At 41.0% G+C, this 19,435-nt stretch overlaps 1 protein-coding gene across 1 annotated transcript; it reads right to left on the bottom strand.

The window, feature by feature from the left end:
• Positions 1 to 1,134: 1,134 nt before the first annotated feature.
• Positions 1,135 to 15,126, bottom strand: LOC140521192 (chemokine-like factor). The gene is made up of 4 exons (XM_072635925.1): positions 14,931 to 15,126; positions 8,283 to 8,441; positions 5,171 to 5,266; positions 1,135 to 3,262 (listed from the first exon to the last, which is right to left on the bottom strand). The coding sequence occupies exons 1-4, from the start codon at positions 15,018 to 15,020 to the stop codon at positions 3,065 to 3,067; spliced, it is 543 nt and encodes a 180-aa protein (XP_072492026.1). The 5' UTR covers positions 15,021 to 15,126; the 3' UTR covers positions 1,135 to 3,064.
• Positions 15,127 to 19,435: the final 4,309 nt, after the last annotated feature.

The raw sequence follows: 19,435 nt of genomic DNA, 5'->3' as shown, positions 1-19,435 counted from the left end.
CAGGGATGCTTCCCACTTTTGGTGTCCACCTGTTCCACCTCTCACCTGTGGCTACAAGAAGCTATACCATGCACAATGACCACACCTTGGTAGACTGTTTTGGAAGACTGGCTAAATCAGGTTGAGGATAACCAAGGGGTCTCAAACCTGTTGCTGAGTTAGTGGGGTGTCTACCCCAAGCATGTGAAGACTTTTCGTAGTGGAATGGGCAGATGAGAACAATCTGTTCCAATAGCCACGAAGGTGGCTGAAGCAGGTTCTGTGGAGTCCTTAGAGCTTGGTCAGACATCGAAGACACCAAAGTCATCCACTGCATCTTGAGTCATCACCAGTCATCTTGATTCTGTCTTGCCATTGGACTGTGATGACTCTGGAGGAGAGAGTGAGACTGATGACTTCATGCAACTCTACCTGACTTAAATCCAATTAACGCATGAATCAAAAGATATCACCCATACCATTTTTACCACTTTTACTATCTCAAAGCCCTGTGGCAACAGGAAAGTGATGAAGCAGATGTGGCTACATACTTTAGTGAGCACAACTCTTGACTGGCTGGCCAAGTTGTTCGAATGTGAAATGTATGCTTGCCAAAAAAGACTATTTTATGGAGAACTGACACAGGAAGCGATCACATGGTGGTCAGAAGAAGTGATACAAGGGAACTCTTAAGGTCTCTCTTGAGAACTTTGGAATTGATTGTGTGATATGAAAGACGCTGGCACTGGACTGCTCAGCATGACATGCCCACATGAGAGAAAATGCTGTGTTCTATGAGTAAAGTATAATTAAAGCAGCTCCAAGAAATGTGAGATACACATATTTAGAGAAATCACCCCAAATGTTCATGTGGACTATTGATGCCTGATCTGTGGTAGAACATTCCAAGCTCATATTGGTTTGGTCAGCCAGTTGGACACACTTGACTCTAGCATAGTGAAGTCATTTTGGTCCCCTTCGACAACAAAGGACAACAACCAACCAACCAATAGTTTTCTAATTCTTTTCACATTATTTCATTCATTACACAAACACATAAACCCAACCCTGTATACAGTAAGCAAACTTGTTGCTCTTACATAGACTTGGAATTGCTGACTTAACTAGTAGAATACACTACTTGAGGTCAGTGAGTGTTCTTTAAAAAATACTTTATTATGAACTTGACAAACACCACACACAAACATTTCAATATACAAACAGAAAAAGGGGCTTATCTATGAAATCATGAATCTCTATTCTGTATAGCTTGTTTAAAAAAAAAAAAGCATATCAGGTTTAACACAGTAGCACCACCTCTGCCCTGCTTGTCTGTCCCTTTTTGAAACATCCTTCTCTTTTGCATATGTTAAAATATTTCACTTAGGTTTTTTAAATCTCTTTCACCTACCCTCTATCCCTTCCTTGCCCTGGGTCACAACTAGTCAAACAAAACAAATGCACAAATTGGTAATATGAAGATGCATGTCATTCTGCTCCTATATCCTAAGAAGTGGCTAAGCATGCTTCATCATCAGTCTTTGGGACTGCATTGATTAGAGTTCCAATAAGTCTTTCAGAGATGCTTTCCTTTAGGATAATGTTGTTACTGTGTAAATTGTTCCCATGCTCCAGCTCATTTCACTCTTTATCAGTTCACACAAGTCTTTAGGGGCTGTTTCTAATTTTGCCTTTGCATCCCCAGTACTTAGCAGAATACCTTGAATACTTGTCCTGGGCATTTGTTTCTTTGTCTTTTCTTTCCAAATGCAGGTGGAACCTGTTACCTCAGGCCTAGTTCTTCTCTCACCTTCCTCATAAGGTAAACTGTGGAACCATCAGTCATCAGAAGTCACTGAGGTTCCTGCCATGTTTCCCTTATCATTTCCACCAGCTCTAGAACCTTTATTCAGGGGATGACAAGACGGGAGAAGGGGACTTTTCTCCCATTCCTTCTACCTTTCCTCACTGATCTTATCCTCTTTTGTGGTCACGGGAGCCAGCTTCAGTTCTGACCATGGAAGTTTCAGACTGTGGAAGTTGAATTCCTTTAGCTGTGAGCAGCAGCAGAGTTACCGCCTTGAAATCAGCCTATACTCTCAGACTTCAGGTGATGCTCTGCCTTCCCCAGTCTCTATAGCTTCTACCTTTCCCATCAATTCTTTACTCCACCCTACTGCTAGTCTCTCTAGCTCATCCTAAGATCTTGTCTGTAATATGTATGTAAAGTGATTTGCAAACTTTAAACTGCCATACATCTTCTGTTACTATTTGTATAATCCAAAGTCTTCTGGGTACCCCTCTCCTGTCCTAAAAGCTTTACCAATGCAGTACACACAAGGAGAATACAGTCCTGCAAAAGCAGGACCAGGAATAGAAGAGGTAGCGAGCCACCCAAGAATTTTCAAGACCCCTTTTTTACAAATGCACATATTTTCAATGTAAGAAAACTTTCTCACAGTAGGCAGGGATTTTGTGACAGGCCTATTTTTCCTATATAAAATAGGAGTGTTGCCTTGGATCACAATCCCACATGGGGTCAGAAGTGCTGAAGCGGTCACGAGTGGAAAAAGTTTAAGAAGCCCTACATTAGATGACCACTGAGGTCATTCTTCCAACTTGAACATTCTGTGGTCCACTGCACTGAATGAGATGCAGAAGTTCACATTCCCTATGAACACAGGTGAGGGGGCAATTCTTAAACCTTGCCTTGTCCAAGTTCTAGCACTAAGCTTTGAGGCAAGCCAATACCCTGGGCTGGAAGGAGACTGGAAACTTTAGAATTACAGAATTTAGAGCAGTTAGGGACTTTAGGGCTGATTTAATCCAGCTTCCTAGTTTTATAGAGGAAAGCAGCCAACTATCAAGGCCAAGCCACCTGCCATTCAGATGGAGCCAGGATCATAGAACTAAGTACATCCTGTTCTTCCATCTCTAGGGCAGATATGCTACCAGTCTCCCTGTTTCCAGAATTTGTCCAGTGGAAATTTTTCCTTATTTTACTTTTCCCCCCTTTCCCCAATTTCACACTTTAGAGAAAACATGAAAAACTACAGAAATATACTTGAATACAGAATAAACAAAATTACAAATCTTCATATTTTTCATTAAAGGGCTGAGCCTGATAGCTCTGAGTGTCATGAGAGTGGTGAGAGCGACGAGAGCGTCGCCTTTTGTCATGAGAGTGCTTTTTCTCGAAGGGACCACTTGGATTAAACATAAGTTTTCTGTAAATGAGGGCAGCATCTGCGATGGTAAACACTGTTGCCACAATTCCCAAGATCTGTTTAAAAAAAAGTTATTACTTTTAGTCATTCATGTAATAGAGAAAAATTTCCCATTCATCCCTTGTAATTTTTAACAAAATCTTTCTAACAATCTTTACTGAACCTAGATCTCTAAGTTGACTCCTTCACTTACATGTAGAATGGTAGGGATCTTAAAGATCATTTAGCCTAACCCCCTTTTCCCTTACTCTCATCTCTGTTAAACTCTTCCCCTTTTCCCAAAGTTTCTTCAGTAAGGAGGGAGAGAAAATAAACGTTTGTTAATGAAAAATAAAACTTTTTTAAAAAAAGTGTCTCCAGTAGCTGTTTAGAAAAGGAGAGAAGGGCTGGTTATTTAGAAGAGGCCTGAAAGAATACTCCTGTGTATTGTGAGCTAGAGGAGTCTATTTCTCCAGAGCATGAGTCCTTAGCATCATGTCTTTACTGTTTAATACCTTCATTTTAATAGAATCATGAAATATTAAAGCAGAAAGGAACCTTAACAACCACCCAGGCTGGTACTTCCTGCAATCTACCATTCTTTTGGTGAAATTGGTAAAAGTGAATCAGCTTGATCTAGGGAAGTTGTATAGGATCTATATACATAAATGTTATATAGAATTGGGCCATAAATGTCACAGACTGAGCTCCAGCTACTTATAGCAAATAGCATTTTTAGGATTCCTTTTAGAGGCCTGAAAAATACAGCTGATCTGCATTAAATATATAAATGTTGCCCATGATGCTCTTGAGGAACAAGTGGATGGTGATTAATGTCTTAATGAGAAACTGACTAAAGATACCACGCAGAGAGCAAGCAAATGGTCAAACCTGTGTAGAGGAGGGATGCCCTTACTGCTGGATTCCTGAGAATCCTCCCTCTCACTGCCATATTCTCTTCTTTCTTCTGAGCACAACACCCTTTTAGGTGACTGAAGTGCTTAGGTTTGTAATAAGTACAGGGAAACTTACTGGCCTGTCTCATCACACTGTTTTGAAGAGGACAGGTGTTTTCTTACGAGAATGTGGCAGATCTCCTTGGATTAAAAATGTGAAAATCTTTGTTTCTTCCTCTAAAATAGACAAATTGGGTCTAAAGCGGTGAAAGTGGAAGAAGGGTAATCACAGACTTAAGAGTTGGAAGAGACATTAGAGGTCATTAAGCCCTACTCCCTTCATTTAACAGATGAGGAACTGAAGCACAGAGGGGTCAAGTAACTTGCCCAAAGTCACATAGTAGTAAATGGCAGAGGTAGAACGCAAACCCAGATATACTAACTATACAGTCTGTACTCTTTCTGTTATAACAGATGACTTCCCAGGACCATGAAAGAATTGGGGATTTTTTAACCTGAGAAGAAAAGATTTCTTGGAGTAAGGGTAGTTTAGGTAGATACATGATGACTGCCTTCAAATGTCTGAGTTAACATATAAAAGGTTTACCATATAAAAGTGGCATTAGGATTAATCAATGAGGTAATAAGGAGGCAGACTTTTATATTGTGGGGGGTAATGTAGACTTCTCTATCAATGGGGATGTGTAAACATACACTGGGTGACCACTTATTGGAAATGATAGAGATGATTTCAAGATAGGGGTTAGAACAGATGACTTCTGAGGTCCCTTCTAAATCTGGGATTCTATGACATTATTTGTGTACAAATCTTAAGAAACATATATGTAAGTAACATTTCCAAATGGAAAGAACTATTAGGTGGTCCAGCTATGTGGACTCTTGCAGATAAGGAAGCATTACATTAATATGAAGAAATACAAATTTAGTATATTTTCGGGAATAAATGGTACACTAATTTTAGTGTAAAATTATACTCCAATTCTGGGGACACAACTGATACCATTAATTATTCAGACTTTTATAGATATCAGTTAGCTTAGGGAATGAAGCTACCAAGCCTCTACTTACCCCTCCAATAGCAATATATACTTCAATTTCTGGTACCAATGCCAAAACGGACACAATCATAAGGAACACTATGGTCAGAAGTGAGTTTATAATATCCTGAAAACAAAGCATAAAGAAGTCAGATTTTCCTGAAAACTGAGGCTGACAAAAAATGTCTTTGGAATTGATATAGCAAAGTTTAAGAAAGGCAGTATGGTTTAATGGGAAGACTTGGGTGTCAGAATTGGGCTCAAGCTCCATGGGTTATTAATTGGGCAACCATTTGCAAGTCACTTCTCCAAGGCTCAAGTTTTTTCACTTGTGAACTTGGAATGAGATCATTGTGAGTGTCAAATGAGATATGTGTGGGAAGTGCTTTGCTAACCTTAAAGCACACTTTAGTCCTCCAATGCTGTAGGAATGAGGTGCTCAGAGTGACCCCCAGTGGTCCCGTTTTTATCTACGTAGTTGAGTCACAGCGACTAACCCAGAGTACCAATAGTGGATGAGATACTTTGGGTAGGACAGATAGACTCTAGGGATCTCAGTTATATGATGCTAGCAACGCTCACTGTTTAGGTATTGTAGGTGCAGGGAAATATTCATGAATAGCATATGTTCTAACTCAAATAATGAGGCAGGGTGGGATAGTGGAAAGAGCACTTAGATTTAGTCAGAGGATCTGGGTTCAAATTTCATTTTTACCACTTGTCCTATGTGACCATGCTAGGTCTCAGTTTCTCCTCATTCATATGAAGGAGTTGGCCAAGCTAGCCTTTTAAGTACCAGTCATATATTAGGCACTTACTAAATGCTTTTAGATGTTAAGGGGCCTTCCAGTTCTAGATCTACGATCCTATAAATTATTCTGCTGCCTTTAATTAGATGGTCAGAGAGTGGACAATTTGTACAAAACAAAACTCTCAGTGAATATTCATCTTGTCAAACACAACAATTAATTTGACAATAAGTTTACTCCGGTGATACCTCCTGGTAAGGTTACCCAATGCGATATGACTGGTTGATTTGACAATATCTTGAACTACAGAATTTGATTTCAGTGAATGTATTTTCAAGAAAAGGGACTTTTGTGCAGTTTACTTCCTCAGCTGTCCCACCAATAGCATCAGCTCTTCAGTGTAGACAGTCTAAGGGGTCTTGGTGGGCCCTGTCAGGACCCTCTGTCTCCACAAGACTACCTCTTTTTAACTTGTGAGAAATGCAAATAGAACATAAATGCTCACTCTTTGATACCAACAATGTCCCTGGCCTTTATTAAAATATATTCATGTTATGCCTGGGAGTAGCCCCTTGCCCTCAACAGTTATCAGATGAGCTAGCAGAAAGGATGCATTCATAACATTGCTGTGGAGATACTGCCAACTGCAATAAACCTCTCAGGGTCTCAGGGTCTGGAAGTTGGGGGGTGCTGAAAATGGCAATCAAAAGATGAAGGGAATATTAAAGAATAACTTTGCCTAGGTCAGGTCGACCAGAGGCTGACCTGCATTACAAGTTATATGGGTTGCTGGACATTTGAGATTCACTCACAGACCAACTTGACTGATGGGTTTGTCACTTTTTAGAATAGGCTTATCCAATACATAACAAGAATTGTATTGGTCCTATGAGTGCACAAGTGAGCAGGGCTTATGTACTACCACAGAAGAAAATGCTTTTAAAGAATATGGTTGATGTCCATCAATTGGGGATTAGATGAAAAAAATATAGTTATATGCATCGAACAGAATTTTTTGGGACTGTAAAAAAATGACAAGGGATGGAGTCAGGGAAACCTGGAAAGACATGTACGAAGTGTGCAGAACTACAACACTGTAAAGAAAAACGCTGAGACTTGAGAACTCTGATCAATGCAATAATGAACTGTATACAACTCCAGACAAGCAATGATGAACCATGCTACCGAACTCTTGACGAGAGGTGACAGACTTGGTGTGAGGATCTACTTTTTAGATATGGTCAATGCATGATTTGTTTTTCTTGACTATATTTAATGTTTTAAGGGTTGGTGGATTTTTTTAACAGGGGGTTATAAGGAAGAAGGGGGCTATTAATAGTGGCACTGAAAAAGAAGACAGAGGGAGAGAAGGATTACAGAGATAGTAAGCAGGGGGAAACGAATAAACATTTACGTAGTTCTCACTATGAGCCAAGCACTATACTAAGCACTTAATAAACATTATCTCATTTGATTCATACAACAACCCTGCAAGGTAGGTAATGTTACTGTCTTCATTTTATATTTGAGGAAACTGAGGCAAAGAGAGATTGGGTGACTTGCACAGGGTCACATAGCTAGGAGTGTTGGATTTAAAGTTGGATTTAAACTCAGATCTTCCTGACTCAAAGCCGAGAGCTCTGTCTACTAACCACCTAGCTGCCTAAAAAAGAGGGCCACTTGAAGCTTTAAAAAAATGAATAGAAAAGAGCAGAAGGAGATTCAGAAGGAAACAAAGACAAGCAGAAGAATTTTAAAATTCACGTGTTGAATTTATCATATGCTTTTTTAAAAAGCAAGTTGTATGTAATAAAGTTTCACACAGTCCTTTTTCTGTCCTTCTTTGTATATGGAAATGCTCATTAGTTAGTGTTTGTCTGATTCAGAACAAAAAAATTATCCAAAACCTTTTTAAAAGGAAAAATTATTGAGAATATTCTTCACATTTTCACTATCATGTTGTACTACATTGTTTTCCATTAAGCTTAATTTTTTGCCTCTGAGTTTAAAGACAGGAATTTTGTAGGATAGCCTGTGTTCTTCTCTCTGGCCAGGATTATCTCAGATATGAGCTGATAGCTGTCATATGCTACACTTCAATTATGCAGCTTTGAAGATCAGTGAAGTGGGACAGTGAGTCACTCCAGAGACTTAGTGGGATAAGACTCTGAAGCTTATAGATTAGAGGCACTCCTACTGGCCAACTCTTCCAAGACTGCCCTATGAATGGGCAGAGGAGTATAGCACAGCTGTGTAACAGAGCTCTATGTAAGCATGTAGAGAAATCAATACACTGGCCTGGGCTAAAAAGGTCTTTAATATTAAAGAATGGGGCTTATACAGTAAAGGCCTTAATATACAGAAAAAAATTTCACTATAGAAACGAACACTTACGAGTAAAGGCCAAAACAAACATTTCAACAGTAGGTCAAGTCTTAGTATATACAGTACTACGAAAAAAACCACACTGATGGCCTCCAAAGCTGTGATTACTATGTATGGCTCAGGGGCCTGAGCAATAACATACAAGACCAAGGCTACTATAATCAAAATCTGTAAGAAAAAAGAAAGGATTTACTTCAATATCATTTTGTTTCAAGTTGTAAATATTCCTAACTACGACTGCTTTCTAAATACACAGGCATGAGGTGTGACTGTGAAGCATTAAGACAGATTTCTTCTCTTCTTTGCTGAGGGAAACTCTTCCAGCACATGTGCCCTTTCTATTTTTTTCCTTTCTTTCCTTCCCCCAGCTCTTTGTTTCACTAATTATTCTTCCTTTCTCTTCAATCCACAAACCCTCCCATTCCCCAATTGGTGGGGTATGCCATCACACACACACACACACACACACACACACACACACACACACACACGAGATGGGAGTGTGAGAAAGCCCAGAAGCTTTCATCCATGTAGGAACCTCCCAATGTGGAAACTCTAACAAAGCTGATTGCCTGGAACACTGATTCAGTGATTTGCCCAGGGTCAGAGGCACTACTTGAATCCAGGTTTTCTGAGGCTATATGGTCTGAGATCCTCTTTCAGGAGATCTGTGAGGTCAAAACTTTTTAATAATAATCCTGAGATGTTATTTGCCTTTTACAATCTCATTCTTCCATAAGCATACAGTGTTTTCCAGAGGCTACATGACCTATGTGTTAGATTTAGCTGTGAACATGGACATTGAGTTATTATTTAATCTGCAGACTTGTACTTTGCCTTACAAATGAAAGAATTTGCAGACATGTAAATGGATGAGTGGGGGTGAGGAGAAGGGGAATAAGTATTTCCACAATACCTAGTATGTGCTCAGCACTGTCCTAAATACTTCACAAATACTATTCTGCAAGGTAGGTAATATTATTATCTCCATTTTATAGATGAGGAAACTGAGGCAAACAGAGGTTAGAGTGATTTATTTGCTCAGGGTCACACAGCTAGTAAGTGTCTGAGGTTGGATGTGAACTCAGATCTCTTTGATACCAGGCACAGTGCTCTATCCACTGGGAGCAATAATGACCAACAGACAAACTTTAGTTATTCAGACTTGGGTATCTGAAAGGCATTTTCTCAAAAGTGAAGTAAACCAGTCACTTCAAGGAAAAAAAACCTGAGAGTATTTGTTGCCAATGACAAAATTTGAGCTTTCAAGGAAAAATTGGAATTTTGGAAAACTTGGATACATCACCATAAGTTTGACAGTTTCCTAAATACTTAAAAAGGCTTTTCTGATGAGACTGGTGGTGATAGTAATAAATATGATTTTCATACTATACAGTGAAATATGTCATTAATTGGGGAATCTGCAAAACACAGTGAATACATTTTTTTCCAAGTGACCAATACATGATGTTACAGAATTATGCATAGGTAAACAATCCATTCAAAGTGCAAGATAACTCAATGAATTTTAAAGAGTACAAAAAAATACATTGATAGGGTTTCAGATTCCATACTACAACTAACCTTTAAGAAACTAATACTTATCAAGTTTTGATCAACTAGTATCAAAAGATAATATTCACAATTATCTGAAAAGGCTATTAAAATACCCTTTTCCAACTATTTATCTGTGTGAGGCTCACATACTTCAAACAACATATTACAATAGACTGAATGTTGAAGCTGATTACAGAATATAGCTGTTGGAAAACAAACATTAAAGAGATTTGCAAATAAATGTAAAATGGCAATTCTCACTAAATTTGGTTTTGGAAGATGTTATTTTTCATAAAATTTTAGTTACATTAACATATAATTGGTTTGTTAGTTTTATTTTAAATGAACTAATAAACATTTAAAAATATTTCCCTTTCTAATTTCTAATATGGTAGACATCTACAGGTACCACCCACATAAACAAAAGCTCTTTAGAGTCCTCAATAATTTAATTTTAACAGTATGAAGGGGACCTGAGACCAAGGAGTTTGAGAACCGCTTCACTCATGACAATATATAACTACTCCCTATTATTTTTTGATATATCATCACTCGCATGGCATAATGGAAACTAGTATATCTGGGCTTATGTCAAGAGACTTGAGTCTGAATGTTGCTTCCAACACGTACTAGCTACCCGTGACTATGAGTAAGCTGATTATGTATAGAGGCAAACTCCTTTTAAAATATCCTACATTTACACCCATAACTCATTCATGACACGTGCTTATAATCTGGCTTCTGGCCCACAACTCTGGCGAATGATTACTGCTTAATTATGAAGAACCTCCTAAACATCAAAGCCAATGGCTTTTTCTGTCCTCATCCTTGATCTGTCTGCAGCCTTAGTTGCCGTCAATCACCCTCTTCTCCCTAATCCTCTCTTTTAGTTTTGGACAAGGCTCTCCTTGTTCTCCTTTGACCTGCCTGACTACTCCTCAGTCTCCTTACCCAGGTCACACCCACTAACTGTGGCAGTCCCACAGGGTTCTGTCCTCCACCCTGTTCTCTTTTCCTTCTCTACTATTTCATTTGGTGATCTCAGGTCCGATGGATTCAATTATCACATGTGTGCCAATTTATTTATCAATATGCTCCTTTCCAGCTTCTAAATTTCCCTATTACTGTAGAAGGCGCCACCATCTCCCCAGCCCCTCAGGCTCAAAATCTAGGAGTCATCTTGGATTCCTCTCCAACCCTCACTTAGAGAACTCCAGTAGTTCCATACTGGTTGTTGTCCTTCGTCTTCAAAGAGGACCAAAATGACATTACCATGATAAAGTGAAATTTCAGTGTGTCTGACTGTGGCTGATCAGACCAATGTGAGCTCAGAATGCTCTACCACAGGTTTGGCACAGATAGTCTGTGTGAATATTTGGGGTGGATATCCCAAATTTGTGCATCCTGCATTTATTTTGTGCTGTCTCAATTCTGCTTTGCTCAAAAAGTACAGCACCCTTTCTGATGTGGGCATGCCATGCTGACTGGTCCTGTGCCAGTGTCTCCCATGTTGCAGAGTCAAATCCAAAGATCTTGAGAGAAACCTTGGGACTGTCCTTGAATCGCTTCTTCTGGTCACCGTGTGATCACCTGCCCCACGCAAATTCTCCATAAAATAATCTTTTTGGCAAGCATGCATTTTGCATTTGAACAACATGGCCAGCCCATCAGAGTTGCGCTCTCTGAAGCATAGTTTGAATACTTGGCAGCTCAGCCTGAGCAAGGACTTCAGTGTCTGGTACCTTATCCTGCCAGGTGATCCTCAGAATCTTCCTAAGACAGTTCAAATGGAAACGATTCAGTTTCCTGACATGGCGCTGGTAAACTGTCCATGTTTCACAAGCATACAGCATTGAGGTCAGCACGACAGCTCTGTAGACCTTCAGTTTAGTGGTCAGTCCAATATCTCTTCTTTCCCAAACTTTTGTCTGGAGCTTCCCAAACACTGAGCTAGCTCTGGCAGGGCATGCATCAAGCTCATTGTCAATGTATACATCTCCTGGAAAGTACACTACCAAGATAAGTGAACTTATCCACAGCATTCAAAACTTCTCCATTTGTTGTAACTGATGGTTCCGCATATGGATGGTGTGGTGGTGGCTGATGGAACATCTGTGTTTTCTTGGTGTTAATTATTAGGCCAAAATTAGTACAGGCAGTAGAGTACTGATCCATACTGTGTTGCATCTCAGCTTCAGAGGCTGCATTGAGTGCACAATCATCTGCAAACAGAAAATCATGCTCCAACACTCCCTCCACTTTGCTCTTGGCTTGTAGCCTTTTCAAGTTGAAGAACTTGCCATTGTTCATCTCTGTAAGGGTAAAGGGAATAGATTGTCCTGCTACAATCATAGGGGGATCTCTCTTTTAGTCACTGCTGGCAAAATTCTTACTAGAGTCCTCCTTAATAGGTTGATCCTTCACCTGGAAGATGGTCATATACCTGAGAGCTAGTGTGGCTTCAGAAAGGGCTGAGGACAGTCGATATGGTGTTTGGTGCCCAACAACTTCAGGAGAAATGCCAGGAGCAGAACAGAGGTCTGTACATGTTTGTAGATCTGACCAAGGCCTTTGACGCTGTTAGTTGTGAGGGCCTATGGAAAATTGTATCAAAATTTGTTTGCCCAGAGAAGTTCATCAATATTGTACGTCAATTTCCTGATGGCATGTTTGCCCAGGTTCTGGATAATGGACAATGCTCTTGTGCCTTCTCAGTTACCAATGGAGTGAAACAGGGCTGTATGCTTGCTCCCATGCTTTTTAGCATGATGTTTTCAGCTATACTGACAAATGCTTTCAATAAGGATGAACACAGCATCAAGGTCAACTATCATACTGATGGCAAGTTCTTCAATTTGAAAAGCTTCCATATTACTTCTAAGATCAAACAGAAACTCCTCTGCTTCACACTGCTGTCACAAATGGACACCTTTCTTTTTAGTGCTCTTGCATATCCCTCCTTTCCATGCATTCAAAGGTGCAGCCATGCTTGTTGGTCTTCACAGGACTTGTACCCTTTTCTCCAAGCCTGGAATGCTCACTCTCTATTCCTCTTCTTAAAATCCTTAGCTTCCTTCAAGACTCACCTGAAGGACTGCCTTCTCTAGGAGGCCTTTTCAGTTTCCCTGCCTTAGTGCCTTCTCCACTAAGGTTACCTTCCAATTACTCTGTAATGTAGGGGTAAGAACTAGACCTGTGATACAGGGAACTCCTGAATAATAAAACTTCCTCTAGGGTACACAAAGATTTTGACTTGCCCTGAGTCATACAGTAGGAGACAGGACTGGAACCCAGATAGTCCTGGCTTTCAGGTTCTCCATCTTGGATGTTTTCTCTATATAACTTGCAGTTTCCTTCTTTATAATGCAAGCTCCTTGAGGACAGGGGCTGTTTTTTTTTTCCTTTGTATCTTCAGTAATCAGCATTGTGCATGGTATGCAGTAGTTTATATAAATGCTAACTAGCTGTCTCACTGCCCAGTCTTGGTGAAGGGCTTGCATGAATGAAATGAATACGAGTTTCAAAAATTTGTTTTTCTTTACCTGTTCATCCTGTGGCCCTTGCTTGTCTTTCAAGGACCTCTTTCCATGACTCTCTTGGTTCCCATTTCTGTGGCACAGGTGAGATAAGATATCTTGGGGTCAAAGGAAAAAATGATACTTTTCTTTTGCCCTGCAGGTTCTATCCCCCCTCTTTTAGAGCTCAGATGGATAAATCATTCCTCAAAACTCATTCTCTCAGGGCAGTGGTTTACTAGACTCCAGGTTCACAACAGGAAAATCAGTTAACGCATATTAAGTAACAAAGCACTGAAAAACAGGGTCATGGCTCCCTGAAGCCTCAAATCCAACATATCCAAAGACAACTCATTATTTTCAGATTCTTCTCCTCTTACTCCAACTACATTCTCTTTTTGACTTCTCTACTCCATTCCATCTATTTCAACAGCACCACCATTCTTCTCACTCATTCTGGTGTGAAGCCTTAGTCTTTCATCTTTCTCCTGTCAAGTCATATTTCCTCCTAATTCCTTTCCCCTTTCTATTTCCATTTCCCTCATCACCTCTCACCAGAATTCTCAAGGAAATCTCAAAAGGTCTAAACACTGCCTCTGCTAGTGAGTAAGTCACTTCAACTCTGGGTCTCTGCTTCTTTTTCATCTGCAAAATAGAGATGGCTGAACCTACCTTAGAGAGCTGCGAGAAAAATATTTTGTAAACCGTAGATGTATTATATGAACAAACGTGAGCATGCATTATTATTACTTCAAGGCCCAGTTCATCTGATTCACCCAGCTAGAGATGACCTCTCCTTCCTGGGAACTCCCACAGCACTTCTTACTTTTCCAATGGTACTTACATTCTATCTTACATTTATGTTACCAAATAGGATGCCTCTTCTCCCCTACCGAACTGCAAATTCCCAGAGGCCAGGGGCTTTGTCTTATTCATCTTTGTAATGCCTGGCACATAGCAGGTGTTCAGTCAATGTCTCTGGCGTGAGCACTGGAAAATCTGTCATATTACTTCACAGTCACACCTGACAAGTACCTGTAATTTCTATTATTAAGATCTTAAGGTCTCAACTTCCTTAATTAAAATACTACTTTCCCGATGTTTCAAATTAATCTCCAATTGTACAGTCATTATCTTACTCTCTCAAAGCGTTATAACCGCCCACACCCTCATGTTCCACTTGTCCACTTACGGACGCACACTATGTCCGTACGCTCGGCCATATTCAGCTCTATAGAGAATGAGGCTCATCGGGGGCCCAAGGTTACTTTCTCTGCGGGGTGGCCAGGTCCTTCTCCCTTTCCCAACTGGCCTCCCTCCAACAGCTCCCCAGCCCAGACTCCGGAGAGGCCAAACGCTCGGGCGGAAGGAGCCCTGGCTTTTCAGGCCTTCTCTCTCTCGGTCCGTGCGCAAGTCCTTTTGCCCGCACATCTGACCCATGGGGGGCGGCCTCGAGGCCCTGACCCCGGACTGCCAACGCTGCCCAGCCCCCACTCGGCCTGTTCTACTCTGCCCCCACGGCTGAGGCCCCTTCCCCTCCCCCCTGTCACCGACAGCCTCTCCCTAGGCCAAGCCTCCCCCTCACCAGCCGTATCATCTTCACTATGCCCTTGATGGAGGTCAAGAAGCCGATCAGAGTCCTGGGCTGCCCCTCCGGGTCAGTCAGGGTGTCCATGGCCCAAGCCAGGCGTTCCTACCCTGACCCCTCCCCGGCTTCCTCCGACTTGGCTCCGGGGCACCCCAGCCGCCTCCCTGCTTCACTACGCATGTGCGGCCGGCACCTCGTGACCGCGCCTTCCTGGGCTCGCGATGCCCTGCAGAGCCTCAGAGCCACGTGAGTGCCCAGCCTGGTGACCGGGCCTTCCCAGCCTCATGACCCCCTGCAGAGCCTCAGAGACAGGGATATTGGGGTCCATTGATTCTGCTTCTCCTTTGTCTCGTGTGTCCTATTGATCCGCTGCTTTTTAACCAATACCAGAAGGTCAGTCAGTCAATAAACGTTTATTAAGTTACTACTGGGTGCCAGGCACTGTTCTAAGAACTGGGGATACCAAGGAAGGGAAAAGCCCTTGTTCTCAAGGAACTCACAGTCCCATGGGGGGTGGGGAGGAGGAGATAGCATGCAAATAACTATGCAAATATACAAATGAGTTATGTGCAGGATAAATTGGAAATAATCAACACAGAAAGGCACTTGTTGTGTTTGTACTTCGTTCTTGAAGAGGACCATGACATGAAGATGATTTGACTTGCAGTTGACTTGATTTGAGGGAGGGAGGGCTGTGCAAGGTCACCAGCCTCGCTTCTCCACAGCCATCTGGGTCCAGTGGCATGATAGCTAGAGATGGCCTAGGACACGATGTGAGACCCTGGCCCTTTCAGGCTGAGGTCTTATCACATTCTCACTTTGAGTGAGATACACCCATTCAATGAATAGGCTTCTTTAAGTAGTTACTCAAGGGATGGCCCCTTTAATAAAAAAAAAATCAAATTGGGAGGGGAAGACCCTCAGGGTTCCTGGGTAAAAGAGAAACAATTACTATTTAGTAAATACATTCACTCTGTGCTAGGTGGATGGGAACTTGTTGTGCACTTATGAACTCCAGAGTGAATTGGGTTTAAGGCTTGATCTTTGAGCAAGAAATGGAGCCAGTAAACCCAAAGGAAAAAGGCAGCTTTTGGCAATGGAAGTGTACCTTCTCCTGGGTACTAGCGTTAAAGGGGATTGGGAAAGGCTTTTTTGGTAGAAGGTGGGATTTTAGCTGGGACTTGAAAGAAGTAGAGATGAGGAGGGTGTTCCAAGCTTGGGGTTCAGCCAGTGACAAGGGCCAGAGTCAGGAAATTGAGTGTCCTGTTTGAAGAACAGTGAGGGTGTCATTTTCATTAGAAAGAAGAATACCCAAGTTGGGGTGGGCTGGGGCAAGTGTAATAGTAATTTAAATGGAAAGATCTTTCTTATTAATTAATAGGCCCGTATGATCTGCTTAAATTGCCTGGAAGTCTAGGTCACATGTGGTGGGAGGAGCTTGCTGAAGAGGTAGAACAGGAAGGGTAGAGCAGAACTGGGAGGAAGTAAGTGAGTGGGGTCAGGTCAGAGGGGAAAGAACACAGGCCAGCTGACACAGGCCTAAACTGACGCATTATGACAGTTGAAAATGAGAAGGCCCTGGCTGAGGGAGGGGAAGTTTGAGACTGATACATTGTGACAGTTGAAAGTGAGAAGGCCCTGACTGGTGGAGGGGAGACTTGAGACTGATACATTGTGACAGTTGATAGTGAGAAGGCTCTTGCCGAGGTAGGGGAGGTTTGAGAATGGCTTTGCCCTCTGCTGTGATCATGTTTATTAACTTCTTTGTCTCCATGATGGATTTTGCTTTCTGGTTCTGGGATTTGGCTTTTTGGTGTTTAATTAAATGTTTTTCCTCTGCCTTCTATATGGAGAGTCTTTTATATTTTGTGATTGAGAACTACGCTGGCATATTCATAGTCACCACCAGTGCTGTTAATGTTGCCTTGGCAATACATTTGGTGGCATGAACAGGATCGCAAAGTAAAAAAATTCTCTATTTGGAGGCAGAAATGATTTAAGGGAAGACATTAATATCCCAAGATGGAAGAATTTACCATTTTCCTCACTAGCAAGGGAATGGGCTAAAAGTCCTGGACCCTGTGAAAACTGGGAAGCAAAGTTGCAGGAGGGGGAAACTGGAGATTTGGAAAGGTATTTGTAAGGAATAACAATAAGACCAGGGAAGGAGTTGGCAGGGGTAAGTAGGGGAGGCCGGATTTTACTAATGGCTTACCATATTATGTGTACAAACAGAGATGAGCTGCTTAAGGAAAAAATTCTGATGGAAAAAGAGTACAAGAGCAGTCTGGGTGAGGGGGCAGGGGGGCATCTCAGGCAGAAGGAAAGGCTGTTCATTTAGCTCAGAAGAAGCTGAAGGCTGACAAAAGAAATGCGTATCAGACCTTTGTACAGACCCAGCCTTGTTGCCACAATGACAAAGAAAATGAAATAATTTTAGAGAAAGAAGTTTCTCAGTCAGAAACACACCCAATAGTGAGGTGGAAACAGGAGAACCAAGGCGGTAACTCAGTGTTTAGGGAAATAATTGAGGATTTTACTCAGCAGGTCATAGAAATTTTGAGTAAATTCACCCAAAGGATGGGAGAATCATTAATATCTTGGATGGTGAGAATCAGTGATGATGGAGCTAGAGGAATAGCTATTGATCTTAGTCAGAATCCTTTTGTACAGCAAGCTTTTAGATTACAATATGCAAGGAGGTAGCAATACAATTAATCTATTAGCTTTGGCTGTTAGCTTTGGCAGCACTGGTGGTGACTATGAATATGCCAGTGTAGTTCTCAATCATAAAATATAAAAGACTCTCCATATAGAAGGCAGAGGAAAAACATTTATTTAAACACCAAAAAGCCAAAGGCTACAGTAAGCAGTATCCTATTGACTCTATTTGGACTAATGGAGACAGACCCTGGTATTCACTTAGGGACTGTATAAGAAAGTTAAAGAAGAAGGTAATGAAGACTGCCATAATGACTGGACATGCAAATACATACTATGATACTCCCTTTGCAGTTTACCATAGGAATATAATAGTGAAGACAGCTCCTCCTACTTACAAGTGCTTGATTTTGACTTAATAATTGAGGAAATAGGGCACCCTCTTTCAGAAGTACTGGACAGGATTTCACAGGTGACTTAGAAGACTGGGGAAAAGATGAAATTGCTAGAGAAAGAAGAGTAAATAGCAGATTCAAAATCAGAAAAAAATTGACAAGGAGAGAATTGTTTTCTGCTCTGTTGAGATCAGGGGTAGATTTTAGAATCATAGATGGTATTTCAACTAATGAACTATACAGAATGTACCAAGAAAAGGGATTTGATACTAGACAAAACAGAGAAGTAAGAACTGCCCCTACAGATCCTATTGAACCATTTTATCCAAGTTTGTCGCACCTTCAGGGAGAATAGGAAGTTGACTGAGCCCCAGCTCAGATTAAAGAAATACACAGATGGGATTACAGACCCCATATCAATTTGACCATATATTGGAAAAATGAATCAAATACTGTAACCAGGGCATTAATAGATACTGGGGCAGAGGCCTCCCTTATATATGGAAAACTTGATAAGTTTAAACATGGAACTCTTATCACTATCACATGATTGGGAGGGGCTGAAATATAAGCCAGACAAATTAATCTAACAATGAAAATTGGACAATTACCTAAGAAAGAATATACCATGGTAATTGTATCCATTCCTGAATATATCATTGAGATAGACGTATTGAGAGGTAAGGCTTTAAATTTACCTGAGGGGAGATACTAGTTTGCAGTAAGGAAGACAGGAATTAATACAGTTTTAGTGGGTAAAATAAAAATGGATCCAATTGCTTTGCCTGAACCTTCTGAAGTGATTACTTTAAAGCAGTATCATGTGCCAGGTGGACAAGATGAGATTACCAGTACTATAAAGGAATATGTTGAAGCAGGATTGTTAGTCCCTACAACCACTCAGTGGAATAATCCTATCTGACCAGTACAAAAGTCAGATGGGACATGGAGGATGACAGTGGATTATAGACAAATGAATAAGGTCACTCCTCCCTTGTATGCTGCTGTTCCAGATACCATTACCTTAATAGAAAAAATCCAGAAATATGATGGGACTTGGTATGCTGTTATTGATTTAGCCAATGCTTTCTTTACCATCCCAATAGATCTGAAACAGTGGGAGCAATTTGCTTTCATTTAGCAGGGCTGACAATATACTTTTACACACTTGCCACAAGGGTATCTGCATAGCCCTACTATTTGTCATAGGATTGTAGTTCAACATTTGGATGAATTAGAGCTACCTGGTGTACAGCTTACCCACTACATAGATGATATTATGATACAGGGAAAAACTATGGAAGAAGTGGAGAAGAGTTTGACACTTTTAATTAAGCATATGAAAAGCAAAGGGTGGGAGATTAAACCTGCAAAGATTCAAGGGCCAGCTCAAACTGTAAAGTTTTTGGGTATACAATGAAATCAGGGAGTGCGAGAGATTGTCTT

This window comes from Notamacropus eugenii, chromosome 1, assembly GCF_028372415.1.
Source record: "Notamacropus eugenii isolate mMacEug1 chromosome 1, mMacEug1.pri_v2, whole genome shotgun sequence".
Taxonomy (NCBI): Eukaryota; Metazoa; Chordata; class Mammalia; order Diprotodontia; family Macropodidae; genus Notamacropus; species Notamacropus eugenii.
The sequence above is the reverse complement of the archived record's forward strand: the minus strand, read 5'-3'. Positions and strand labels throughout refer to the sequence as shown.